Source organism: Colias eurytheme, chromosome 1 (genome assembly GCF_061535395.1).
Source record: "Colias eurytheme isolate Ceu_HAF_F1 chromosome 1, ilColEury1 Martin Lab GWU primary, whole genome shotgun sequence".
NCBI lineage: Eukaryota > Metazoa > Arthropoda > Insecta > Lepidoptera > Pieridae > Colias > Colias eurytheme.
This window is the reverse complement of record NC_142980.1, coordinates 5,337,108-5,359,670: the sequence shown is the minus strand read 5'-3', so window position 1 is coordinate 5,359,670 and position 22,563 is coordinate 5,337,108. Positions and strand designations below refer to the sequence as shown.

At 34.7% G+C, this 22,563-nt stretch overlaps 1 protein-coding gene across 1 annotated transcript; it reads right to left on the bottom strand.

Annotated features, from left to right (window-relative positions):
• Positions 1-1,581: 1,581 nt before the first annotated feature.
• Positions 1,582-15,113, bottom strand: LOC149910991 (cyclic nucleotide-gated cation channel subunit A-like). The gene is made up of 8 exons (XM_090106150.1): positions 14,831-15,113; positions 9,717-9,953; positions 8,215-8,377; positions 7,339-7,484; positions 6,661-6,783; positions 5,661-6,566; positions 2,004-2,185; positions 1,582-1,888 (listed from the first exon to the last, which is right to left on the bottom strand). Exons 1-8 carry the CDS (start codon positions 14,882-14,884, stop codon positions 1,624-1,626), a joined length of 2,076 nt encoding a protein of 691 aa, XP_089962276.1. The 5' UTR covers positions 14,885-15,113; the 3' UTR covers positions 1,582-1,623.
• Between the last annotated feature and the right edge of the window lie 7,450 nt (positions 15,114-22,563).

The following is a 22,563-nucleotide window of genomic DNA, read 5'->3' as shown; positions in this document are numbered from 1 at the left end:
GTTTTATTTCTGTGCGTTGGAATATACAACATTTAAAAAAAAATATTAACGTAAAAATAATAAGCCAACTAAACATAATTTTTGACAAACAAAATTTTTGACTAACTGCGTGCTATGTAGAGTTTACGGACAGGAAAAGAAACAAATATTTCTGGGCATTTCTAAACGCCATATGGTCCCGAAGAGATATTCTTTCGGTACTGACAGATATATTTTATGAAAATTTTATATAAATTTACTTTGTGAGAGAAATATGAAATGTGACTCGGCTAAGGAGCCATTCGATTAAGTGATATAAAAGTACAAATGATAGTAGATTTATATTTCTTAGAAAAAGATCTTGATTGTGGACAAGAGTAACTCCTCGATCGGAGTGTTTTGTTATTATTAAAGACATATTCACTAATATGTTTCTTATCAAAATTTATAGGTTAATTTCAATTTTAAATACAAGATATGAAATACTTTTCCAAAAGACTTTTTAAAATCCACGAAATATAAAGGATTACGTTTGTTTGAAATAGTATATTTTCTTTCGCATTAAAAAATCTACAAGATTGTATATTTAAAATTTTCAAAAGTTGGGTTATGTTACATTTCATAGATATTTGTATCTAAACTTAAAAAAAATTCAGATGATATAAAACATTCAGAATATATTAATATACTAATAAATATTATTATATTATAAATATAAATAAATATCAACGCCCTCCTTTAAATATATACCTACATATATACATATATAAATTGAAATACATAATAAGATATATTGACTACTAATAATCCATAAATTATTACAGCTAAATATAATTGATGTCGTAAAAACCGACTTAAATACTAAGACCCGATTCCATCAACAAATTGATTGATTTCCAAAATCTAATAATAAACTGTACGTATGAGTGTAACCATACAAAAAGGCCGTATAAAACGACTGTTCTCATTCAAAATTTGATTCTTGTCGATGGAATTGAGGCCAAACTTACAATTTTACAAACATCTTATACATTTAATAAGTTTCAAAATGCAACATTAAATCTATTCTCGAATTCTCACACTTAACTGAATCGTTCTGTTATAATGACACAGAATCCAACTCAACGTCTTAAAATCATCTTAAAATTGTGTCTACTTTGAGAATTCGGCTGCTAATCCACATCAAAACATCAAAATATCTAAAAGATCAAGAAGAAGGCCAGCAAGGATAGTAATAATAAATGGATATCCAAATTATTTCTACCCAACCTGTAACCGCAATAACGCTGATCTACACCAGGTAAGCAAAGTACTTCCAAATATTTTTATTAATACTTTGTTAATGAGATGGGGTTCTGTTCCATTACCAACATTTCATTCCTATTATACTGTCACTACTCTAATTCAATTTATCTACTTTATTATCAAAATATTACAGTCAATTTCAATTTTTATAAAAAACAATAAAAAAGGTATAGTTTCATCAATTTTTTTGTTGGTTTATGAAATTTCATTTCAAATTATAAGCTTTCTTAGTGTCTAAATGTATAACAAAATAAAGGAAATTACTTAAAAAAAATAATAATTTTGAAGATATCAATCTCTTTATTCTAACCACTAACCATATTATCACTTTCATTTCTTTCACTTTGGATTGTCTTTTTTCTTTAAGCGTAACGATTTGCTTCGCGGTTCTGGTGTAATGTGGAGTAGCCCTGGTGTACGGTCAACGCAAAGAGAATGGCCGCGCTCCCGGATCGGATGGTTGGTGTACAGCATAGAGACGTATTGTGTGGAGCTCGAGGGGACCTCGCGGTAGCTGGCTGCGTCGCATACTTTGATCACGTCGCTGCGCAATTCTGACGTTGAATCATCAGAAGTAGACTCTTCGTCATCCGTTTCTATTATTCTGAAATAACGTAATCTATAGCTTATTATTGTCAATTATAAATCGATGAGGTATTGATATTCGCTGAGCAAATATACCTAATGTCCAAAATAACATAAAAAAATCGCAAAATTACCTGGCCTCTATTTTGTTCAGCCGCTGCTTAAGTTTGGCTTGCTCTTGACCAACATCAGCTAATAGTCCTTGTAATCGGTTGTTTAAAAGATCGACAGTGGCTTCCAGTTTGCGAACGTTCTCTTCGATGCTGAGTTGAGTGGTCTTTGCGTTTTCAAAAATAGATTCGTCGAGCAAGCCATCCTTTAACAAATACATTTCATAATTAGATATAAATTTTAACAATTTTCATTTGTTTTCAAAACAATTAGCTAAACTGCTATTGTAGTGTAGCGACGACAAGCCAATTTATGAGTTATCGAATTTCAAGTGTAACGCTAAGAAAGTTCACACGGTAACTCATGTATAAACAGTTCGTGCGTTATGCATTGACAGTTAAGGGCTTGTCGGGACGCGGGTTGGTCGCATTAGGTCGAATATTAATTACATACCGAATAAATATATGTAGTTAACGAAATATAACCTTTGCGTAGTTATTTCATCTTTTATTACACCCGCACATAACAAGACCCTACATTGGTGACCCCCGACGAAAAGTGAACATTATTATATAGTGAATTGCATAGATATCGTTTGTTTAAAATTTAATTCAAAATGAATCCGGCAGTTCCAGTTACAGCAGTTTCGTCGGTACAGTTAAACCTTCTCGAGCAGTTAGCACAACTAAAGCAGCGGGTAAACCAGCTGGAATGTGCAGGCTCGAGAGGCAAATCGTTTAGCGGTCGAAAGTACGGAAATCGCACGCATCGCTCCGCATCCCGAAGTCGCGATCGTGCAGGGATATCAAAACAGAAAATCCCAATTGGCTATGTTTTTTCCATTACTGCTTTAAGCATATCGCCAGATAGTACTATCGTCAACCTTGTGCGTGGCAGAAGCAGCAGGAGAGCCGACTTTTAATAATTTTACCAGTGTCGAAAAATAACCAATCCGCGAGTGAGTGTACTGTGTACAGTGTAGTGATTATAAAGTGTAGTTTAGTGTAATTAAGACATTTGGTACTAAGTTAATGACTTTAGATCTTAGTTTACGGCGACCGTATAAATGGTTATTTATTATCGCCAAGGTAACTCAACTTATGTTTTTGTTTATAAAGTGTAGATTTTTTTAGCACCCTAAGGCCGATGCATCGCTCGCACTTATGACGGACGCATCGGATACTCATGTAGGTTATTTTTCTAAGAATTTATCTAAGATTGAACGCAAGTATAGTACGTATGATAGGGAGTTATTAGCAATTTACTTGGCTATTCGTCATTTTCGGAATTTGGTCGAAGGACGACAGTTAGCGGTGTATACGGATCACAAACCGTTAATTTATGCATTTTCTAAAGTAAATAGCGAGAAAGACTTACCCAGACGTACACGACACTTGATATTCATTAGTGAGTTCACAACGGATTTGAGGCACGTAAGTGGGAAAGATAATGTCGTTGCGGATTCGTTATCACGAGTCGCAACAATAAGTTGTCCCACTGTAATAGATTACGCAGAACTTGCTTAGAATCAACAACAAGATTCTTATATGTTACAATTATCTAATTCGAAAGACGCTAATAATAGGTCAAAGAAAATAATGTTACTTGAAAGCGGTACATTTATTTATTGTAATTTAGATAATGTTAAAATTAGACCCTATTTGACTGATAAATTTCGACGTATTGCTTTTGATAGTGTACATAATTTATGTCATCCCGGAATAAGGACTACACGCAAATTGATTGAAAATCGTTTTTATTGGCCAAATATGATTCGTCACGTTGGCCAATGGGTTAAAAGTTAAAACATGCATTGAATGTCAACGATCAAAGGTTAATCGACATACAATGTCAGGTTTAGGATCGTTTCCGCAGTGCGATAGGTTTGAACATATTCATGTTGATTTAATTGGACCTTTACCCACTTCACCCGAAGGTTTTAGGACGTATTGCCTAACCATAGTGACAGGGGGACGCGATGGCCAGAATGTTTTCCTACGAGATATATAACTGCTGAAACGATTTCGCGTGTAATATATGAAGGATGGATCTCTCGTTTCGGTTGTCCGAAAAAGCTTATTTGCTACACTAATGAAGTTATTAGGTATTAATAAGTTGCGTACGATACCTTACCACCCACAGAGTAACGGGGCGGTAGAGCGTTGGCATAGGTCGCTTAAAGCGGCATTAACGGCTCGTTTATGCAATATATCATCATCTTGGGTTACGGAATTACCAACTGTGTTGCTAGGACTTAGAACAGCAGTAAGAAGTGATACCGGCATAAGCGCAGCAGAAATTACGTACGGAACAACTTTACGATTACCAGGTGATTATTACGATAAAAAATCGAGTTTAGAAATAGATAGCAGTCTTGAGTATGTAAGTAAATTACGAGACTCTATTAGAAAATATCAGTCAATAGCTATTAGGCAGAATGAAAGACGGAACATATTTATTCACCCCGATTTGCAAAAGTGCGATTATGTTTTTGTAAGAAACGACGCAGTACGTAAGCCTTTACAACCAACATACGACGGTCCTTATCGTGTGTTGAGTCGAGAGGAAAAGGTATTTTACATTCAAATGACTGGCAGGAAAGTTAGAATATCTGTAGACCGTCTAAAACCTGCATATTATTTGAATGATGATAGTGATACGACATCTGGGGCAGATACTAAGGTTCCGATACTAATTCCAAGTAGCGAATTGCCTAATACACATACCACGCGTAGTGGAAGAGCTATACGATTACCAGTACGATTTAGGTAATAGTATTGTATTTGTAATTGTTTCAACTATTTTATATTTATTAGAATTACGATGATTATAAGTATTCTTAAGTCTTCTTAGAAATGTATAATAAATACTTACTAATCAACACATCGTATTTAATAAATAATAAACTTAAGAAATTTTGAAACGAGTTCATTGCTTAACGTTTTAAGTATGGTATTTCAAATTTATGTTTGTGTTGAGTTTTGATTGAAATGTTTACTACTTAGAAATTTAAGTACTTTTGATTTATGGCTTATGAGTGTATAGTAATAGCCTTTGTAATATTAAACGATACAAGTGTAAAGAACGTATTGAGATTTGAGATGTTAATGTTACTAAGTGTTAGATGACGTGTAACAATTATCGCACGCCACTTAGAAGAAACAACGCAAGTTTTTGTAAAAACATAAATAGTTTAACGAAATTAGGTGTTAACTGTTAACCACTTGTATACGTTATGATTGATTTATATTGTGAACATTTTTTATACTTTATATTGTAAACATTTTGTAATCTTATATAGCGACACTTTATATATACCCCTTTGTTTATTGTTTAATTTTATTGTAAGATTTTTTTACTTGTATACCATTTTTATTTTAAGGGGGGAATGATGTAGCGACGACAAGCCAATTTATGAGTTATCGAATTTCAAGTGTAACGCTAAGAAAGTTCACACGGTAACTCATATATAAACAGTTCGTGCGTTATGCATTGACAGTTAAGGGCTTGTCGGGACGCGGGTTGGTCGCATTAGGTCGAATATTAATTACATACCGAATAAATATATGTAGTTAACGAAATATAACCTTTGCGTAGTTATTTCATCTTTTATTACACCCGCACATAACAAGCCCCTACAGTAGGTACATTTTTTTAAATATTTATAAATAAAAACTAACCTTGCGCAATAGTTGACATCCGCGCTTGGTCAGAGTGGCCCTAGCATCAGGATAATCAGCTAGAGCTTCCCACAGATCCCTTTTGGCCAGACAGAATAGATCGGAATATCCTAAAGCCCGCACATTAGCTGTTCGTCTGTTCCCAGTTCTGTTGCCAGCAATATCAAGGACGCTCACTTCTCCAAACACCGAGCCTGCCCCTAATGTTGCCAAAACAGTCTGACCATCATCAGCTACTACTTGCAACCTCCCGCTCTTCACAATATACATCTCTTTGCCGACATCTCCCTTCCTGCATATGTAATCTCCGGGACTAAAGACTTGAAGTTTTAATTTGAGAACTAAAGCCTCCAGCAATCCTGGTTCGCAATCTTGAAATATTTGCACTTTACGCAATGTGTCCAAATGCACGCGAATAGCTATTTCAGCTTTCAATTTATCAGGCAAAGATGACAGAACATGTTCTTCATCCAGTGCACCACTTTCTGCCCACGTATAAGCAAACCACCTGATGACTCTGGCTTCTAGCTCACCGCTCACTTTACGAAACGCCATGTATTGTTTGACTCCATCCATTTTGTTTTGGAATTCCACTCTTGCCACATTCATGTTAGAGATCATGGAGCCGATGTTGCCGACAATCGTAGCGAAAATCAAAACACCAGCCAAAAAATCGAGGACCACAAAAATGTATTCAACGTCAACTTCTGGTTGGGGTGTTTCTCCAATGGTGGTGAGCGTTAAGGTAGACCAATAGAAGCTATAGATGTATTGATGAGCTAGAGTTTCATTGCGTGATCCTGTTATGTTATAGACCCAATTATCGTTACCGAAACCGATGGCATAACTAATTGCAAAATATAAGCAAGCATTCCAATGGATAAGTACTAATATCGCCATTACGACCTGGAAGGAAACAGAAATGTCTGTAAAACAAAAATAGATTTTAGTAAATTCTTTGACATAGGTGTAATTTTCAAGGTTACTGTAGTTATATAACCTTGCAAATCCTGAAAGCGTTCGGAAAGCTCGTGGCGGTTTCGGTACGATCAAACCACTCCCACATTCGAGGCAGTCGGAACAGTCGATTGAGTCGTACAATAACAGGGCACGGCAAACGGTCCTGGAACAGCCAATATTGACACTCAGTAATAACTAAGGTAAAGAATGTGTTTGGTTTGAATGTTTCTGTGTTGTCCTATTTTATTGGTGTAAGCTTGTAGTACGCACTCGTGTAGCAATATATCATTAGTTGATAGCGTTTGCATATTGAGTTACGTAGTTTCGGAGCTTAAACGATTTTAGGTGGCGATTTTGCCATTGGATTTTGAATATAGTATGACCTTAGTTCATTTTCTATTAGGATACTGAAATGTATTTATTCGTCTGAAGTAAAACAATATTCTTACCAAACTTTCAATGAACTTTTAATATTGGTTAGTTGCGTATTTATGAGTGTGTATGTAAGTGACTTAAAATTGTGATAAAATTAAGAACTTTAGAAAGCATTATTCGAATTAAAATATGTACACAATTTATCTATATTTTTCGACACACAAATTGTTTTTAAAATTCGGTATCAAATAATATTTTCCTTCCACTGGCCTTCAAGGCTGACATTGAATTAGTAATTCTGAGTACGTTGGTGTTATATTATAAGAGTTGATATGTTACTAACGAAATCGCAGAGTCCAGGTGACCACCAGTAGTACGCAATATCGGTTGGAATCAAGGAAATGAAATCATAGGGCCACCAATCTGATTTCATGTAATTGCGGCGTAGCTTCGCAGCATTTTTTACCATAATTCCTTGTTCCAAATAGCCTGAAAATGTATACATTTGTAAAAGTGCTAAAACTAGGGAAAGGTCTTAAATGAAAACTGGAAAATATAATTTTAATTAAAAAGCAATAGAAATACATAGCAATATAAACAAACAGTAGAAGTCGTTCGCTGCACTAAAAATATCTGATAAATTAAATGTTCAATTCTGAACAGTAAACATTTTATTGGCTTCATATCTCATTTCGCATCTCGACGAATAAAAATTAATGTAAATTCTTTTACAAGGCGGGCGCAAAGCAATAGTGTCCCGAGCAATGCAATATTTACGCGGAAAAAGCAACTAGGCAGGGTCGAATGTTTGCCTACACGTTAGCTAAATTTGATGACGCAAGGCGCGCCCTGGCGTGCGCCCGCGTGTGGGTGCCAAATTGTTGATTTGCGATAGTCAAAGCGACTCTCCTTCGCTACGATCCAATGCCTCCACTACGACTTCAAGTGAGATTTACATTCAGAAAAGTTCAATTTTAAGTTTTTCTTTTTTTGCTCACGGTGAGTTTTATATAACAACAGTGTAATCGAGTTTTATATAACAACAGTGTAAACGACAGTTTAATAATGATTGCATTGCATACATTTAATTATTGCTGTTAAATATTCAATTCGCTGCGTTACAAGTACAGTGCACACAAGTAATGTACCATTGCATTGCATTGTCTTAACATATTATTTATTATTAAAGCTAATTCTTGATGTGACAAAATACACTTACCTTCGTGCATGTGGACGACGGTGTCAATAAGATAAATAATATCGCAAAGGTAGTCCAGAGCGAACCAGGAAGGAATGGATGACTTATCGAGTTCCCAAAAAACAGCGCGGCCAATAACAAAAACTACGTTGTAGAGGATAGCCAGCGACACCACGGCTAACCACTGAACGAAAAGAAAGAAAGGTTATTGTTGTAGCCTCAAGTAGCTACGCATCCTAAATATCAATCAACTATGACATCCATTCAAAAGCATAGCTTTACATCGCTGAGAGCTTGCAGAGGATATGTAAAAATTTAATTGCAAATAGACTTTACGATGTACGTCAAGCCAGTATTGTTAGTGTTAGAGAAGAATAGATAAAGTTTAAAGTATTCGATGGTGACTGTGGATGTGAGACTGAATTGTTACGGCTACAATAAATAATTGATTTATCAAAATCCCAAAAAAATATATCAGTAAAATTTACTTTATATAATATAATACACATGAAAAATTAGTTTATCACCCCTGGCACTATGGGTAGTGTTTGTATTAGAGCAATCCGATCATCTTCAATGAAAATCTTAATTCTCATATTGTGTCAGTAATGCAATATGGGATATATTATTTAAAAAAGATTATAAAATATTTTTCTTGCTCCATTCTACCAATTAGTGCCGTGGGTAATAAACAATTATAATTCATAATTACCATGTAGCAGGTACGCGCAACAAGTTAGACATGTACCTATACAAATAACAATAATTAAATAACATTAGAATATTAAAATGGATATAATAATATTGTCTGTATAAGTGTCGTGCTCGCAAAGATCTACTAGTTAATTAAGGTTTAATAAATATTAATTAATTAACTACTCAGATAGCAAGATGGATTACAAATCACTCGACTAGCTCTAATCCTAGCGACTTGCAAAAAGATTTCTACATTTTAGCATTTAATTTGAAACTCTGACAATAGACACTATAAGTATAGAGTTACTAGTTGCAAGCCATTTTCTTTGGGATTAAGTTTAATGAAATTGTAGCAGGAATAAGCGATGAATGCAGAAAGCCATTCTATCAGTGTGTTGCAGTATTGTGATTATCAATATGAGGCGAAGACCACACTCTTATAGAAGATCATTGATGGAAATTGGGCACACATACATTTTTTTATTCTCTAAAACATAAATATAAATTTCAAACTTGTATACGTATATATTTCCCATAATTTTAACATAACATTCGAGTTTATGGGCGCCGATAATTGCCTATAAAGGTATATATATAACATATGAAACAGCATCAATAGCGTATTTGCACAGCTTTAGCTGATTAGTATGTTTGTGTAATTAGTGCTTCGTAAATAAATGTTGCATTGTGACGCCTCTTACATTACATGTGGCTCTAAACGTGCTCTCTTTGTGAATTAGTATTTACAAGTACATCTAGTGTTGAGTTTCAGCTTCGATTGACATTGTTATTCACATTCTGGTTACCTATTTGTACTGAATATTTACATTATAGTGAGCAGGGAGGGTAGGGTCGACACTCAGCCTGGCACCGCAGAGCCAGCGGCAGCCTTCTTCATCTGATTGATCATCATTATCATAGAACTCCTGAGCGGAGAATTTATCCAAAAACCAGTCAGTTGGCTTGGAGTGGGGGTTTTTGATCGGGATCCCCAACGCGCGGTAAATGGCGTTCAGCATACGACGCCACAAGCTGGTACCGGGCTCCATTTTCTTGCGAATCTGCTGCAAGTAGAAACATTAGTAAAAGTTTCAGTATAAGCCTTGACACTTATAATAAATATTTGAAGACAAATTAATTGCAACGTTTTCAACTTAGGTATACGTAGGATTACGTATTGATATAAAAAGATGTTTTCTTCTATTTTTTATACGTTAATACGTTAAGGTATTAAAATGAATAATCCGTGCGGAACCGTGCGATCTTTAATGACCCAGGGGGAGTATGAAAACTGCTACACATACATTTTTCATATGAAATCGAGTCGACAACAACCCATATTGACAGAATACTGACGATCAAGCTTCAAGCTGAGTTATAGTCACAAGGCTCGCATTGCACATGTTCAGTGACATGGAACGATAAAAACCATAAAGCATTTCGGCAGTTATTTTTACAGCGTATTCATAGCTATTGCATACATCAAAATTTATAAAGAATCCACTTAAAGTTTATATGTTTGTCTAGCAACTTTGGTTACTATTGTGCTTCATAAGCTATCTATAGAAATAGAAACAAAGATAAAACTTGGCTATAGAAATTTCCATGAAATACTTAATAAGTTCCCATACGAATTAGGGCAAACGATTCCACGTGTCCCCATTGAAAAACACCGAGCGTCAGAATTCATTACAATGATTCGCGGAGTGTTGCCTAACAGTTACTACACAGGGCTTGTAGAATAGAAATTAGCACGACATTCTTTATGTTAATGGGTCATCTGTACAAATTTACCTTTATAATATTATTTATATAGCATATTATATAATTTGGCAATTCTTCAGACTAGCTTTAATACGTAGAAGTCCTTTTTTAGGTCCAAATAAATTTTTAACTTGAGATCGTAAGTCTGCGTTATAAAAGGCGAATGAAACTACACATTATAATAACTAGGATATAAGTTAGCATCGCTGACATCAACACAGAGCGGTCAAGCCGTTTGCAGACGTTTACGATGACAATAACCGTAGCTATTTAATCATCCGGCAATGAAATAATACATGTATCATATAAGAGCATGTTTCTTATGGGTTTTCGGTAATACGCTATTACGGGTGTTTATATTGCGATCTAATATTCCTATGAATTGCTATGAAATATATTATGTTAGATAAACGTTGTTTGTGTGCTACTTACCTATATTACAAATGAGACCAAAAAGAGTTTATGATAGATAAGAGATTAAGAGTGATATACTATAGTCATAGCGCCCAGTGGCCGACCTGGCCATGTTGGAGACGAAGTACAAAAAGGACTGAACATTATTTAAGTATAAGGCGCCAAACGCAGGGCGCAATGTCGCGAGACCAAGACAGTTTTGGTATCTGAGGCCAAAATCCGCTTTGGGTCGTTGCGCCATCGAAGAAAGTAAATCCTCAAGAATATACAGTAAAATAAAGATGTGGCTAAATCAAAAACATATCCTTATTTGAATTGTTATTATGTTATTATTTACTACTTATTATATTAATATCACATTAATAAGTTATACCAATCACATGTCATTAATATCCACTGTCCATATTCCTCACGCAATAAAAACAACCCAGTATAATTTATAAATAGCCTCTTCGCTTTAAAGGGATAAGGATTATTTTCCTTAATATTTCGTAACAGATTCCTATTGTTACCGAATAGCATTGGAGACATCGTATTATGGTGTTCACGGCGTCGTGTACTATGAATTTAAATCAGGCACAAAATGACTTGGGTCAGTGAAATTACAAAGTTGACATCGATATTCATGCGATTTGCTCGTGATTTGATAACATGGCCAATTCCAATACCTACTCGATCAAATGCAAGCAATTGTAGCTATAGGTACGATTCCAATCATTTTCAAGATGAAAAATCCGATGCATGTTTCGTTTTAAGCCAGGAATCAGGATTAATGCTTTTTTGTGACCTATTTTACATTCGATGATAATTTTGATTAAACAACCCTGTTTATTTATTACCGATAAAAGTTTATTTATCGACTTTATTATTCATAAAGTTATTTAATAACCTCAGCAATGTACATTTCGTAATTAAATTAGGTAACATAATATTATATCTACATTTATCTATTATATCTACACTCTACAGACAACTAAGTTTGGAAACAACAAAATATTAACAAAAATGTTCTTTAAAGTATTTGAAAGGTACACAGAAAAATTTCTATCTATAAAATAATTTCCTCTTTGTGTTGATAATATAACATGAATTGTAAAGATGCAACGTGTGCAGCAAAAAGATATCAGTTTCCGATTCTAAAGGGAAACGGCAGCTTTTAATTATTTGTTTCCTAGTTACTAGTTTCTCTATGTAAATAAATGTATTTCTCCCATTAATGACGTTTTATACTAATGGAGCGCCTTTTGTTGTTTGTAAACAAAACTCGTCGACTACGAGTTCGAAAAAACACTCAGTTGCAAAAAAATCCACTAGAATAGGTGATTCATTGAAATTACTACAAATAAAGAGTCGGTTAGGGTTTCTAGTTTCCTATGAAAAATGTTAGAAGGCATCGCCTTTGGCCAATGAGTCTCTCTTTGAGTGCAATGTCGTTATTGTTCGAATGTTTCTAGAACTTTCCATAATGACAATCGATTCCATTGCAATTATTCCGTTACCACGTTTCCAATTATTTCTATTTATCCTTTGTTAACAAATCGAAAGGTGGAGAGAAAATTGAAATTTTAATATTATAGTTATTAAATTTTGTATCTTTGTGCACCGACCAGTATTTGTAAAAAAAAAACATGGTTTTCGTATAACTTGATTCATTTGGAGGAAATCAAATTACGGTAACATAGAGAATTACATTATGAGGATATGTAACATCAAACATGTTTAATTATATTAATGGCAGTGACCTTATGGCGTAGATGACCAGAGGAAATTCTCAATTTCCATTGCTATATTTGGACGAGCCTACAAGAAATGGCCATAAAATAACTACGTACCTATAATATTATACTGAACACATAATAATATAACACAAAGAACGTGAGTATGTTTAAAATTCGACAGCTAACAATGAAAAAGGAAAACATTGAACAATTTTAGGCGGTGTCATATTGGACGCTACGTATTTTCCTATTGAATGTTCAAGAGCGAAATATATTCGAAAATCGGCTTGACTTTACCACACACAATCCAGATGCCGACAGACATCTCAGTTTCAATTCAGAACTAGAATAATATTCTACAGAGAACCTGCAGTAATATTGTAAAAGCAGATAGATTTTTTTCTGTTTGTAATGGATAAACTTAAGAACTAATGAACTAACTTCATATGTTTTATCCCGATTAAACTCAAGCGAAGATAGGGTGAGCGGCTAGTCTTTGATAATACTGCTTACCTCTGACCTTGCATTTATAAGGCAGCGATAGCGATAGCCTGAGGCTCATATCTCATAACAATATAAATTGCATTTTTGTCGTTAAACAAATTCTAATTAAGATATCCTAAGACTCCCCTTTTTATAACTTTACTGTAACATTTATAAGTCTTCCACAATTTATTATCAGTGTGTGTCTAATAAATACGTAATAAAAATTCATACACACACAGTAATGACATCAGAACAGTGCATGGAGGGTTTTATTAGTTATGACAAAGTATTTAACGATTGGAAATACGTTTAATGTTTAAAAAGTGTCTCATTAGCCGGCGACTACGGAGCGCGTGTGAGTGCTAATTAACAAGCGTAAACATTTCGCGAGTTAAATTGTGTCATTTGTAAAAATTATAAAACCTACAACGATACAAAATGTCCAGCGCTTTCTGATGATTAAAAAGAGAGAACTGGCCATGTACAATATTAAAAAAAAAGAAAAAGGACATGCGCCTCGGATTCTTCGGGATTGATAGAATTTCAATTGAGAACCTCCGCCTGACTTCGGTGAAGAACTTTAATTAACGAACATGAAAATTTGTTACTTTATGAATTGCGCTATTTTAACATAATATGAAGCATGGAATATTCATATTTGTGGATAAAAATAAGCGCGAAAATCGGTACTGTTTGTAGGCACACTTCCGCTTTTCCGTTGAGGCTAGTTCCGATTGCTGCGCTAGTTTAACTTTTAAACTTTTTTATCGACACTATTTTTGTCCATAGAAAAAATTATTATTTTATATTAACAAAAGTCGCTAGTTTGTAGTAGTAGAGGCTGTGTTGCTCATAATACGAACAGTTCATACTGTACATAATGTAGACAAGTATAAACATTTCAAAATAAACGAAAATTCACGTATTAATATTACCCTTCCTAAATATTTGTTACTTAAAATTAAACACGTTTTTCATTTAAATTAAAGCTGTCGAAAATTTTAAAACGTTTTAAACCAAGTAGGTAATGACTAGAATAATCAGTTTAATTCCTGCTTTTTCTTGAAAATAGATCGTAATGCAAGCTCTTGAAGAGCGATGAATGGTTAACACGAATAGTCATTTGTTGTGTCATTAAAAGGCACAATAATTAACCTCTCGCCTGTGCCTGTAGCAAGGAACTTATATATTGATTCTACGAACGCATTTGGCCGTCGCAAATTTGATTATGATTAATTACTTGGGATTAACAGCACAACTCGTGTTACAGCGTAATTATCTGTTCGTTTTGGTGCGTGCCATAAAAAGAGGATTTCTTTTTTCAATGGAAAGATAGTCTAATTTATATGTAAAAATTCCACGTTTTAAATGAATAAGTAGACATAGAGAATAACTGAAAAAGGATTCAAGGATGGAACGACGCCAAACTAACATTGAATATATATTCATTTCACACGTCTTAACTTTTATGTAGATTTCATAAAAGACACATGAAACTAATATTTGTCGACTCACCATTATTAACACCTATTTTAAACCAAATGACAAATGCAACTTACCCCTTCCGTTCCGCTACCTAGACGAATTTTATGAATTGTAAAAACAGGGCTCATATTCCAACCGCAGACGAAAACGCAACGTTTTATTTCACTGTCTCTATTTCATTTACCCTCCACATGTACACCGCATACGAGTCCTCAAAAGAAATGAAGTCATTAAGACTCGTCGACAAATAGTACAGATCAGTATCAAAGTAATTGTTAGAAGGCTGGGTCACGATACCGCTCCGCCACGAACTTCAATTAAAGGAATTTAGTTAACACAAGTAATAGCTCGCACGAGGCTGATGAGACTCAATTAATTAAGAGATCGATATCACGGAATACGCTCAGGGAGTGCACGAGTCCAGGGCTTCGCCCGCCTCCGCGGTTGAAAAGTGAATGATCGTCAAGACCACGCTTAATGTGGAGGCGATTCGCGTTCAAGGCACTCATCGAAACAATGGCCCATGAACGTTACCGACTTCCCCGTGTCACGTATACGCCTTGGCTTCCGTTGTAAACCGTGATTGCTCTGCGGTTGTAATAGGCCTTATTGCCCCTTTTAAACCAATGCATTAGGCTGATCAAGATGTTACAACTTTGACAGTGGCCTGACAATTTTATTCAGTCGCTTTCAGAACTTTACAAACTGTGCGCGTTATATAATTTAATCGTTTAATTGTTAAGGAGTTTCAAACGTTGAAGAGTATTAATGCATTCGAAGTTAATAAGACTCATCAGGAATACTACATTTCTAAGCATATTTGATAAGGTTCGTCTTAATTCGAAGATTTAAATGTCCAAGTTTCTTAGAATTGAAGTCGAATTGATCAGACTCAACTCCGGATGTTTCGTGCAGTGGCAGCTTTAGCGAGGTAGTTTGTCTCTTACTAATTATTATCCTTTGAAATCCACATAAATTGTTCAAGTTATCTAAAATTCTTGATCTAACTCCACAGTGACGTATATTGAGCTTATAAAGTAGAGATTTGAGAAGTAAGTAACAGATGGATACTTTTAGACAGTAGAAACAATAAAGGATAATTTCGCACGTGCTTTATTTTTTTTAAATACAATTTTACTAGTGACGTCACATATTCTATTGGTATTCATTATAAAATATTATTATTAAAGTGTAATTTGCCTAGATCTCTAGACTATAACATTAATTTGAAAATTATAAAATGTGAAATAATAATGAAGGAAGCCGCCGTAGCTGACGTTAAACTTCCTTTAGGTTTCCTGAGGACAAAAATCCTTACCTCTTTATTCTTCAAACTTTCTCTGCCATCTGCCTGTCTTATAAAAATGAAAATAATATACTGCATATTAAGGCAACTCGTCCGCTACAAAAATCGGCTTCCACTCTATGAAGATAAAACAAATAAGAATTTAGAGGAAAAGGCATAAGAAAAATTCTAAAAATTTCACGTCGATGTCTATTGGCTAGAAAAATAAAAAAGCTGGCATAAAAAGGCGCTGTAGATTTTGTTTACGCTTCTGCAATTTAAAAACTCACAGATGTAAATTAAAGATGTGCCGCCTATTCTCAAACTCTAAACATAATAAAATTATTTTCGTCCTTTTTTGATGTTTATGTAGAAACTTTATTACAACACTTCCCTGTTTGGATTTAATACCGTTTTCCGCGCGTCATAAGAGGGAAAAATTGTCAGTTCAAGGACGGTTATCCTCGAGTCTTGTAAACTTTTCATCGAAAACAAAATTAAATCCTTTGAAGTTAATGTAAACGGAACAAAATAAGTAATATACATTAGAATTTAGATGTACCCACTCCAAGTTAAAAGGAAATCCTGATGTAGATACCTGTAATATTCTGTAGATATCAATTGCATTGAGTAAGTTTGTCCCAAAAGAGGATTGAACCGGCATTTTCCGATTGCAACTTCAAAGCCCAATCTTTGAAAGCGGCACAAATGTAATGGAGATATTAAACAAATTGTGAATACGGTCTATAAAATGGTGGTTAAATAGTTTTCAATGTGAAGAAATATTGAAGAAGTATTAAAAACTCAGTTCTTAAGTTTTTGTTGTTGAAGTAAACTGAAGCTCGCTTTGAAAGTTGCGCGAAAGTTGAAGTCCATGTATTTTTGAACTCGATCCTACCTCGAGCGTCGGGTAGACGCCCTCCTCCAGGCGCACATCCGCGCGGGGCCGAGTTACGCGCAGCGGGCTGGTCGGCAGGCTCAGCGACTTCTTGGTCGCGTACTTGCTGGGCTTCTGCTCCTGCATGCGCGGCCCGGTGGTCGACGGGCCCGGGTACGGCCCCGTGTACCTGCCAGACGAACTCGGAAGCATAAACACTTTGCCCTCTCGACATCTAAACGAGCACAATGAAAAAGAAAAACTAATTAATAGCATGCCTGTTTACGCATTCCCATTCGCTCCCGTGCTCCGACTCGGGTCCAATCGCTATGGAAAATAAAAGTAACTATGAATACCACATTAAATAGCGAACTACGAGCAAAAGTTTCTCTACGAACTACGGAAAGAAAAAAAATACATCATAATTTTATAGGATCAAAGGTTCTACGACGTGCAAACAATCTGCAAGTTACGAAACATTTGTTGCTCTAAAGCTCTATGCGACAAGCATTCGAGTTACAGTTACAGTCTACTCAAATAAAGCAGAAATCATAAAAGGAAAACAATCAGCTTTAAAATAAAGTTGGTATCAAAGGTTTCCAACGACGTGCATACAATCTACACGAGATGCACAAAACTTTCTTTGTTATTTTGTTGCGACTTTAAAGCACTTATGTTATAATGAATGTTTCCTTTTCATATTCTCGATTATAACGTTCTTTGAATCGCTTTTCAATGTGGGCTAAGTTAACACCTGCATAATGTAATAAATGCATATGTAAATTAAAATGTGAATTGAGTGGTGACGTACCTATGTATCTTGCACGTAGTATCATTGACGATATCGTCAGTGGTGCGCCTGGGCCGGTCTGGCAGATGCGGGTCTCCGCGGGACGCTGCTACTATATACGCCCACATATTCATCAGGGCTTTATGCCCGGCTTCGACTGGTCTACGAAAAAAAAAATGAAAATATTTGAATTGCAATTCGAATATCGAGACGCCGTCCCCAGAGCTCCTGCTAATATTATGCGTGGATGTTTTAATTTTGTGCTGCATTCGCCAAACCGACAGAATAATCATTGGAATAATCTACAAAAATACATCCAATAAGCTTATGCATCCTCTCGGGGGTATAAATCGTGATTAACGTTACATATTGCTATAGATTACGGCTGTCTGTAAGATATTTATTCCAATGGGACTTTAAACCGAGGTATTTTTCTTTGAAGAAATATCGAGTCGATACAAATAGATCAGAAAAGTTATTACACATTAATTCGAATTATTGATCATTATGATCAATTCGCTAATCCACTTGTTATTGAAGAGAGAAAAAGGGTTAGTATATTTATAAATTAAGGTATTCATTCATGAGTATACTCAAGGGAATGTATGATGTTGTAATTGATAAATAATGTTATTTATTTTATTTATTTCTTTACGAGCTTAATAAAATTGTTGTAAAGGAAAGAGGTTTGAGATAAAAAGCCGCAAAAGTTAGGCCTATGATTTCATTTGTAACGAATTGACTTAGAAGCGTAGGAATATAAAAATGCATTTACTAGAAACATGGTTCCTGTGTCTTCACAGGCCTTAGATTGAATTGGGAAATAGAAAATGCTTGCCGGAATCGCCTGGAAAATTGGAAATAGCTTTCCTTGGCGTTTCATTTTACAGAGTTAAATTGACTGTAGGTAAATGTAAAGAGTGGGGTCCATGCGGGGTCCTTGGCGTGCGAAGGGGACATATTTCTGCAAGTTTTCTTTATTGTAGTTCAGAGTTCTCACTCGCTGACCATCCCTTTGTAGCCTGTTGAACTAGAAATGATATTCGAAACTCCAGCGTGACCGATACATATGGCGTTCGAAGCCTTATAAATAGAATTTCCTTCAATTCCTACAACATATTTTGTAAACATTATATTCGCAAAATAATTTTGCCATGTTCAATATTCAGGCCAATGGTCGGCTTCTTCAATTTTCAGTTTGCGTTTTGAATTTAAGCCCCTATTATTTAGCCTGTAACACAGTTTTGAACTAACACAGGCTTTAATTTCCCCAAATTTTTAACTGTATTATTTTGAAACTTTTTCAATAAAGATTTTTTCTATTTCTATTTCTATTTTCTATTTCGGTGACTTCTCGTGAACCAATAGTGACGACAATTTTATAAAAAAAAAATAAACAATAACTTAATATTTTATACAATACGACTTAAAGTGAAAGGGGCCTTCACATTGATAGACATAAAGACGTTGCATGCTAGATCAAGATTTTAGTCCTCCATTTATACAGGTAAAACCATGGTAAAACATTCTGCTGCACAAAATACGCCAACCACCGAACCGAACGAATGGTCAGAAAGGATCAATTAAAACGGCATTAACGCAATTAAGTAAAACCTTTATAATATAAAATGCACTTAATTAGTTGGTAAAAGTCCATTCCCGAAAATTTCGCGTAATGGAAAATGGTTAAACATCAGCTTGTCGTGTTGATAGGTGCCATGAAAACCAATATGTGTGGGCATAAAATGATGAAAGTTTTAAAAGCTGCTCCGTTTAACAAATTTATTCCATGTTTTCAGTATTGACGCCATAAACAATATCCAAGTAAGTACGCTTTGTACTTCGGTATCTAAAGTTTCGGCTGGTCCGTGACGTAGGAAATATTCCTCGCTTGTTGAATATAGTGTTATATAGTGTATTGTGTGTTTACTACAATGCACTAGGCTTTACAAACTACGCCAAGGAAATTCATTTCTTTGTTTGAACAATGTTTTAAAAAATAGTGGTTTTTATTATGAATGATTTTTGATAAAAATATTTGCCTGCCCCATTAACTAGGCGTTGAAGAGAAATTAAATAATTATTTAAAATTAAAAAAGAAGTCTGGTTAAAAAATTTGTAAAAGTTATAATAATTAAAAATTTTCTTATATTCATATTATAAATCATATTGAGACACGAAATGAAATTTGAAATATAAAGCCGAGACTTCCTCTTTAAGAAATATAAATTCGCGTATATAAATCAGCTCGGACAATTCCTAGAAATGGATACTAAAATGGTTGTTTGACGGTTAAATAAAAGGAAAGTATGCACGAATGAAGAAGGATGTCTTTCTAAGGCAAGTGAACAAGATGACAAGAGTGCTTTGCTTACCTCTTAGATAATAAAATGGCTTGCATCCGAGCAGTGGTTTATAGGTAAAGGTCTCCACAAATAAATTGAACTGAAGTTCAAGGAATTGAAACACAGCGACCGAGAACGTCATACACAATTATTGGTTTAAGATTCAAACGGGAGGATTATGACGCCATCAAATCCATACAATGGTATCTAATGAAAATTATAGCAAAAATAGTTGCCAATTGTAGCCGGCATCGACCAATGTGGTGACCCCAGTCTGCAGTGGCAATGTTAATTGGATGTCGAAAATACTATTTTTACCTCGTGGCTTATGTGGTAACTACCCACGTCTATGCCAAAAATATAAATAGATACACTTGTTAATGTCTGCCCAAAAATGTGTCCGTAAATATTTGGAAGCCGTATTAAAAGAAAATTAGTCAAATAATTTACTGCTACTGTCTTTTTTTGCTACATAAACGTACTTCTAAGAATGATTATTTAAATCCAAGTGGAGATAAATACAATAAACTTAATAAAAACGTAAAAGTCCGTAATAAACTTAATAAGAAACTAAAACGACTTTCATTAATTTATTAAGTAAGATTTATGTTTAAAGATTAGAATTAAAGTTGTCCGCCCGGTCAATCAATAGCTGAAAAACAAATTTTTCCACTTACACGAATGTATAGATATTATGTTGCTTGAAAATAGAAATAATTAAAAACAAGTACCAAAAAGCCTACAAATACTTCAGGGATGTACAAAAAGCGTTATAGTGGTACCTCCGCGTCTATATAATGACGTCACAATTTTATTGGACGAAGGTCAAGGGAACAGTAATAGGGACATAATTTCATAAATCTGCTACAAAAATTAGATCACAAGTCGAACACACGTGACATACATTAATATTCCACTCTCGTCCATTGAAATTGTGAGGGCTTTGTAAGGACTGTCGTATTGATTATCGCGTAAACAGTCGTTTTAGTGAGCTGCATTTTATGGGAGTGCCACTATTCAATGCTACTATCGAAGATGTACGGCAAAATGCTTGTAATTGTGCCATTACTTTGCCTTCAAGTTCAAATATTTGACATGTCAATTCATATTTCTGTAAAGCTTGTTGGTCTATAAGAATGGTAAGAAAGTGTTTGATTTGTCGTAATGTTCTGCATGGAAAAATTCTTTTGTGTAAATTACACGTGTCAGTGCAACAAATGTAAGCCACTTAAGCACCGTGCGACTCCTGACGATTACACTTGAATGTGTTGCATTCACGTCGCATTTGCAATGAATAGAATGACATTTATTACATTCCCTCTACATGCTCTATATACTTTTTTACTAACTATTTATAAATGGATGGAAACTTCCATTCAGGATGGAAACTTCCTTGTTATTGTAAAGGATCAAGTGAGCACAGAAGGCGATGCTGTCAAACATGTCAACCAGCTTACAGCCGTATTCATGAACATTAGTGTGACGGCGCGGACGCATCATGTCGCTTTGAATTAAGCGACCTCGTTCGCCTGTAAGATCATGGTAATGTCTTGTGAATATGTGCGTTTTATATTTGGTAAGTATTTTCGTAAACAACTTGAAATACCCATTTAAATTACCTTTTCATTTTGTATTTGTGTCGGAAAATTATATGCTATTTTTTTACCTACTCATTTGTTTCATAACATTAAAATTTAATAAGAATATTATCCAGTTGTTCATGAATAAAATAATTTGTCTACGTATAACCTCTGTTTCCTATAAAGCGTCTTATAAATTATGAGTAAACACATTCTAATAATTGTATCCACTATTTCAGGAGAAATCCACCCAAAAGCCGTTCATGTACCTGAACTTGAACTGTACAGTGTACACGGTTCGGGTTCACACTAGGCAAATAGTTGCATCTAGAGAACCAACATACATCACGTACCACCATGATCCGCAAAACAAACAAGCGCTCATACGTTAACGATTTGTGTAGGTACTAAATAGTACACATCTCATATTACATACACCCCATAGATATATATACAGGGTGTACCGCTCTTGGTCTACAATGCTTGATGAAAATGAAAATGAAAATGAAAAATAAATTTATTTCATACACACAATTTTCAAATACAGAAAGTGGATGAGTCCTCCTAGTAAGTTTACAAAAACCTGTGTCAGGAGGACCCGCTCTTCCTTAACTAAAATTTACAAATATAATACGTGTGCAGATGTATATGTATAAGTGAGTGAATGAGTGTGTGTGTGTGTGTGTGTGTGTGTGTGTTTGGGTATGTTTAAGCTATTACGGAATATTATAAAATGTAGTGTAGAAGCGCCTCAGTATCCTCATAGGAAAGTGTTTTTAAATAATGAATAACTGTTTTTTTAAAATCACGATGATTAAGTCTATGTATATCCAAAATATTATTAAGACGATTATAGAGGTAAATGGACCTTGCTTTAAATTGGTGTTTAGCAAAAACTGTTTTAGTACATATAGTGTTAAAAACGTCTTT